Here is a 6792-nt window from a genome sequence, read left to right as displayed (position 1 = left end):
TTTTTAGAGGAAATTTTAAACATTTTATGTGTAAACTGTGAAATTGTGAAAAATAAATGTTTAGAACTCAAAAAACAAAATTGAAATTTGTTCTACGCCACACATATGATAAGTAAAAGGAAGCATGCAGTGTTTAATTTAATAAACATGGTGTGTAAATATGCATTTATTAAGAGAGGAAACTGGTTACCTATCTTAATATACGCAAATTTAAACAAAAATTTTTTAGAGTGNAAAAAACAAAATTGAAATTTGTTCTACGCCACACATATGATAAGTAAAAGGAAGCATGCAGTGTTTAATTTAATAAACATGGTGTGTAAATATGCATTTATTAAGAGAGGAAACTGGTTACCTATCTTAATATACGCAAATTTAAACAAAAATTTTTTAGAGTGTATATCACAAATACTTAAATATCTAAATGTTCTATTCTCATTTGTCTGTAAGAAAACATTTTTCTGTAGACCAAATAAATAAATAAATAAAAATCATTTTTACCTTCCTTTTATTAGCTCGGGATGTAACTATGTAATATTGATGCCGCTAAAAGACGTAGCGACGTATTCTCAAGTTACATACTTGATGACAGTACGAATGGCAATTATAATAGGGAGGTTTTAGTTTTTTAAACTATAATTTTATTCATTATAGATATAAAGGCCTGTATATTAATATACCGTAAGGATCAACAAAAGCGACTTGCGCCTCTGTGTATCAATATATGTATTAGCAAATCTTTAGCAAGTTCAAATATAATAACATAAACTCTAAATAAATGGAAGATACTACATCATTTCCAAGAGTACTTCAGAGAGCGTCAAATGTACTTCAGAAACTGTAAAATGTTCTTCAGAAAGCATCAAATGTACTTCAGAAAACGTAAATGTATTTCAGAATAGTCAATTGTAAAATAAACTGACTATTCTGAAGTACATTTTACGTTTTCTGAATTACTCTTGGAAAATGTGTAGTAAGTCCCGTGTGTATTTAAACTGTTTTTCAATACTTATCAGTTCTTATTTCAGAAGCAACTTCCATATGGGCAAATCTAAAAAACAGTTAACCTTTGTGTTATTTAGCTTTATTTTCATTGCTTTAAATTATATCAAGCGGGTTGCTTTTGGATATAATTCACAGACGTATACTTAAAGCCTCGAACAAGTTTTGAATCAATTTGTTGCCTAATGCCGATTTCGTTTCTACCGAAAAATGCAACCTTCTCTTTGCCCCCTACGCACAAACACTAAAAAGAGGGCGCTGAGAAGGCAACATTTTTTGTAGAAACGAAATCGCCATAACTTTTGAGTTATAGATGTTTTCATTAAAAAAATATATAAAAAATAAAAACAAGTGAATTTTTTATGTACTTTTTAAGAGGTGAATAATTAATTACTCTAACTCTACTTTATCGAGTATAGTTTTTGAAGCATTTCATTTTACAAACTTTTTAAGTACGTACATATTGTATTCTACAAACAATTACGAATAGTTTGATACCCTAGCAAGAGGTATGCTTTCAGAATAAACCAACTCTTAAAGATAAAATATTCTGCGATCTTGAGCGTAATTTTTAATGCAAAAACATCTTAATTGCAGGCACATTTGGAAAATACGTCAAAACGATCTAAATCTTTTTATAACTACTAGGCCTTATAACATTACATATACCTGAAAAATGCTTCCAAAAAATTTTTACTAGAAGTGTGTAAAAACCCTGCTTAACTACTTTTAATGATGCTTCTTCTTGACAAAGGTTCGGATAGTTGCTCTTACTTAATTGGAGCCTTGTAAATTCAATGGCGTCCCCAGTTTTGCCCGATTGGCTTCACTTTTCGAGAGAGCGGTACTTGAAACTTTGTTTAAATTTTAACTAGTTATTTTATAATAAAAAAAATACTTCCTCAGTTTTGAAGATATTTTCCTAAAATTGTGCGCACGACTGTATTTTAATATTGGCCCTTATTATGAGTTGAATTCGATCTTCCCTGGCTATCGAAGGCTTTTGATCCGGAAGTTGAAGACATGCTTTTGGAACAGAATTTAAAGGCATATATAAACAAAATCGGATTGTTGGATTTCAATAAAATTAATATTAAAAATCTGCATTTTTGTTTGTTCTTTTTATTTTAATTCTTTTATTTATTTTAGCCTTACCTTACTCTGCAGAGTTTTGAGAATGTTACGTGCGATATAAGTCACTGAGTACTTAATACGGTGAACATCGTTTTAGTAGTATATTTACTGCAGTTTTATAAAAATCATCTATTATGTGTCTTTTACATGACCTTATATCATGGTATTTCTATTACACGGTTACAGATTTTTGAGCACCGACTTGTAGAACCACGATAGAAAATGCTGGCAGGGTATATACATATGTATATCTACATACACATATACATACATATGTATACATATCGCTACCTTAATAGAAAGTTAATAGAAAAGTCGAATATAAAACCAACTACTACATCAGACAATTAGTTTATATGTCTGTATATTAAGGTAACGATATGTATATTTGTTAGTACACAATTAACTATCCAACTTTTATTTTATAATTAAGAGAATAACTTTTACAAAAATAATTGCAGCTGAATTTAGGGTGCTTCCAAGTTAAATAAGCGATTTCGAGTTTTGTTATTCTCTGGCTCCATATGTAGTTCTAGTAAATAAATGAATATTTTATGCCTTAATCCATCAGTTTCTCAGTCACCTTTAATCGATGTTCAGTGATGACATACGTTTTTCCACTCTGCAATAGATGATAAATAAATGATGAGAAATGGAAATTATGAAGCCAATAGTAGTAAGATTTAATAATTTGTCTATTTAAAACATGGGAGGTTTGAACGCACTGTACGACTATTTCTATGAATGTAATCATGATGCATTCATTTTTAGAGGTAGTTTCACTCTCTCTTCTCAGACCCCATATTAGTCCTTTGACAGAAACTGTGTTTCGAATTTTCGTGCGACCCATTCCTAATAAAAATGTTTCTATTATTTGAATTAAGTAAGCAAAAGAAAACCAAACCAATATTTGAAAAAAAAAAAATAAATTAATTAATTAAATAATAACTTTAATATTCGGTTTTTTCATTACTATGCCTTTTATTCTAAATTTCTACAGGAAAATCTATAAAAATTGCACTTCTTTCACATCATAGCTTATGACATGCATTTCCTTCTATGGTACTTCGCTGCTAAAATGCTACGGTTAAAAGCCGAAACGAAAGCAAAAACGCAAAAAAGTCTGAATTTCACACAACATTAATATTCGGTTTTCTTAAAATGTAGCCAAATACTTGCAAATAAATGCACAAAATGTTAGAGCATAATATTTAATGGGTGGTCTTAACGCACTTTACGACTATTTCTATGAATGTAATCATGATGCATTCATTTTACAACGCTTTTCTCAACTTGTAATGTTGTATGTCCAGACAACCATTTATACTAGGCCCATTCCTTATCTTTTCGGACTAAAATATGAAAAGCGTCAAAATGCAAGAGCGTGAGCAAAATGCAAGAGCGTGAGCAAAATGCACTCACTAAAAGAGAATAACAGGAAAAAGTTAAGGAACGCAAAACACCAAATTTTTAGTCCAAAGAATGGCAACAATAAAACCNGGAAACTAGAGCTTTCCGCCTGCCACACATTCAAAGTAATGACTTCGGGAGCATGGATCGGAAACTTGTTCTTTCCGACCATGATCAACAGCTTGTTCGTAGCGCGGAGCGGAAACCAGAGCTTTCCGCCTGCCACACATACAAAGTAATGTCTTCGGGAACCTGGATCGGAAACCCGGCCTTACCGACCTTGATCAACAGCCTGTCCGCAGCGCGGAGCGGAAACTAGGTCTTTCCGCCCGCCGCACACAAAAGTAGACTGAAGACTAGGCCTCGCCAGCTACCAAACCTGCTATTTTATGTTATTATTATTACTATTATTGTTATTATCATTATAAATTAAAACATATAATTAGTCTATTCTGTAATACACTCTAAAAAGTGCATGTAAAACTACTACTGAAAAGTGTTTATTTTTCAACCATAATCTGTTCAAGTATACGCACAAGATGTTCAAGATTTGATTTTGAACATGAGTAGTTTAAAATATACACTTNTGTATGTACAAAACACATTCACACAATCACAAGCACAATAAACACTTACTTTTTTTTACTTTTTTTACTTTTTTTTTCTTATTGAATCTGCCCTGCCTAAGAGCCTAACAATAAGTTTTCGAATCTTAATCTAACGGGTGATTTTTTTGAGGTTAGGATTTTCATGCATTAGTATTTGACAGATCACGTGGGATTTCAGACATGGTGTCAAAGAGAAAGATGCTCAGTATGNGCAAGTTTTATGTACAGTATGTAATAAATAAATAAACTTTTTAAAGTTTCATAAATTGCATTTTATTTACATAAAATTTACAAAGAACTCAAACATAACTTTGGACCGCGTGAACCGATTCTAATTAATCTTTTTTTTACCGGATAGATGGTAACTTAAGGGTCGTCCCATAATTTGGTTTAGATCCGATCATTAAATCATGAAAAAATTAACGGTACTCCTAAATTTGTATATGAGAATTGAAGTCGGTTTTGTTTTTTTCTTAAAAATTACTTGTTTAATNGATGAGTATTTTCTTAACTGGCCCTAAGAAAAGATTACGACTGGGCTGGTAAGTCATTCCTATGTAGTCTTGACGTCTTGTTGACACGCAATAAAGATCTTGCTAAATGATTTGGGTGCACTAAAAGCTTCGATACATATTTCGTCTTCCGTTGTTCTATTTCGGTTCGTACTTCTGGTATTCTCAAGTCACGGTGAATGTTCTCATTTCGGATATACCAAGGTGCTCCGGTGATTGTTCGAAGGATTTTAGATTGCGCACGACGAAGGATTTCGATGTTGCTGCTGCTCGCGTAACTCACATCCAGGTCCATATCGGTTTTAAAACTGTATTGTAAATAACCACTTTATACTCCGGACTCAGGGGTGAGCGAGAGTTAATAAGCCAGTGGAGAGAATTGGGCTTCAGCTTGAGATGAGTCCTTTTAGCCACTATGTGGTTTCGCCAAGTAAGTCGCCTATCCAGATGGACCCCTAGGTAAGTGACATGATTGCTTTGTGGTATTTGTACGTTGTTCAAAGTCAAGGATGGACAGTTACTCTTATTCAGTGTAAATGTAACTTGCTTACATTTTTGCTCATTAACCTTTATTCGCCATTTTGCGAGCCAATTGGCAACAGCTTTCATATGATTGCCTAGGAGCGCAGTTGCTTGTAGACGACACTTGGAGCGACTGATTATGGCAGTGTCATCGGCAAAAGTGGACATTATCAGGCGGTCGTTTGTAGGAATATCCGCGGTGTATAAGACATACAGCATCGGGCCAAGGACACTGCCTTGTGGCACTCCAGTTTCGATTGCACGGGCTTCAGAGATGGTGGTGTTACATCGAACTGCAAACTTTCGATTATAAAGGTATGACTTCACCCTTCTGCTATGTTTGGGTCAAATTGACCCAATTTTAAGCAAAACCTATCGAAATTCGTAGGTTAATCTAATCGAATCGTGCTGATTCTTCTTCCACTTGCTTACTGAATTAAACAAAACGGATTAACACACTAATTATAAAAATAATTGTTTTTTATCTTACTGGAGAATTCTAAATATGTTTTGGTAACACTTATGGCGTTGGTGGGTCAGTTTGACCCACCAAGTGTTTTAGTAAGAATGTGTCATGCCCTACTGCCTACTTCGATCAAATTTTCCGATAAAGGAAATTATTTATCGGAAAGCGCTCACATTTTGCTGAGTACTATCTTTATTGATCATCGACAATTTCGTTCGTATTGCGAAAACGGGGAATTCCCGTTTCATGCAAGTATGCAAAGCGCTATTGTCAACTCGTGGAATATTCGCCCAGGTAGTAAATTGCTGTCATACAGAAACAAGCTTATCAAAAGTTGTTTGTACATAAAAGAGGTTATTGGAAGATTTCAAATAATGTCTCAAAGAAAAAGGGCAAGTCAAACTATTTACTTTTGTTGCAATTAGGTATTTTTATGAAAACTCGTTTTTCATGAAAAGATACTAAGTATTGAAGAAATACACCAAGTTATTGACGCGGAGGACATTTTCGATGACAGTGATGACGATGAAGATTTTGTACCTATCACAGAAAATGAAATTGAGGATTCAAACACATCTTCTAGCGACAGTGAAGGCGATGTTTTACTTGAAGATTGCAATACGACAGAAGAAGTCAACTTACGAAATTTTTTATCTATATATATGTAGGAATGGCCTTCCCAATCCTCTTAGTCTTTAATTAAAACGCGCTTTTAATGTTTACAAAACTGGACGTTTATTCGCACACACACGGTTACATATCAATTTTAACTTTAAATGCTACGACTAGCTTAACAACTTCGCTTGAAGGCGGTCAAATACAATCTGCTGTATTGCTGTCCTTCGTTTGTCTCGTGAAGTCTATAGTTGAGTATGTTCAGTGTGGTCCGTTCAATCCTTGTCAGTGTTGTATTCGTCGATCAGTCTTAGTACGGGTCCCCACTGTCATACTTGTATGTTTGTATGTCGATGGCCGCCTACATCATTTCCCACATCCAGTTATAAGATTATAAATTAAATTTCCAAGAGAAAGTCGGTTCTTTACATATTTTCTAATTACCTTCGAAAATATATTAACTCGAAAAAAAAATAAACAATGCTTCATAGATCGATTTTTTTTAAATCTAACTTCATAAAGC

General features: G+C 33.4%; 1 protein-coding gene across 1 annotated transcript in view; it reads right to left on the bottom strand.

The window, feature by feature from the left end:
- Positions 1 to 2224: 2224 nt before the first annotated feature.
- The window catches only part of LOC108360896 (leucine carboxyl methyltransferase 1), a 103856-nt gene continuing 99288 nt past the window's right edge, over positions 2225 to 6792 (bottom strand). The window contains exon 3 of the mRNA XM_017613358.1: positions 2225 to 2758. Within this exon, the coding sequence (XP_017468847.1) occupies positions 2722 to 2758 (37 nt within the window). The 3' untranslated portion in view covers positions 2225 to 2721. The remainder of the gene's footprint in view (positions 2759 to 6792) is intronic.

This window comes from Rhagoletis zephyria, unplaced genomic scaffold, assembly GCF_001687245.7.
Source record: "Rhagoletis zephyria isolate East Lansing unplaced genomic scaffold, Rhagoletis_zephyria_1.1 Rzeph_scaffold_00649, whole genome shotgun sequence".
Classification (NCBI taxonomy): Eukaryota; Metazoa; Arthropoda; class Insecta; order Diptera; family Tephritidae; genus Rhagoletis; species Rhagoletis zephyria.
Note: the sequence above shows the minus strand (reverse complement) of the source record. Positions and strands in the feature narration are given on the sequence as shown.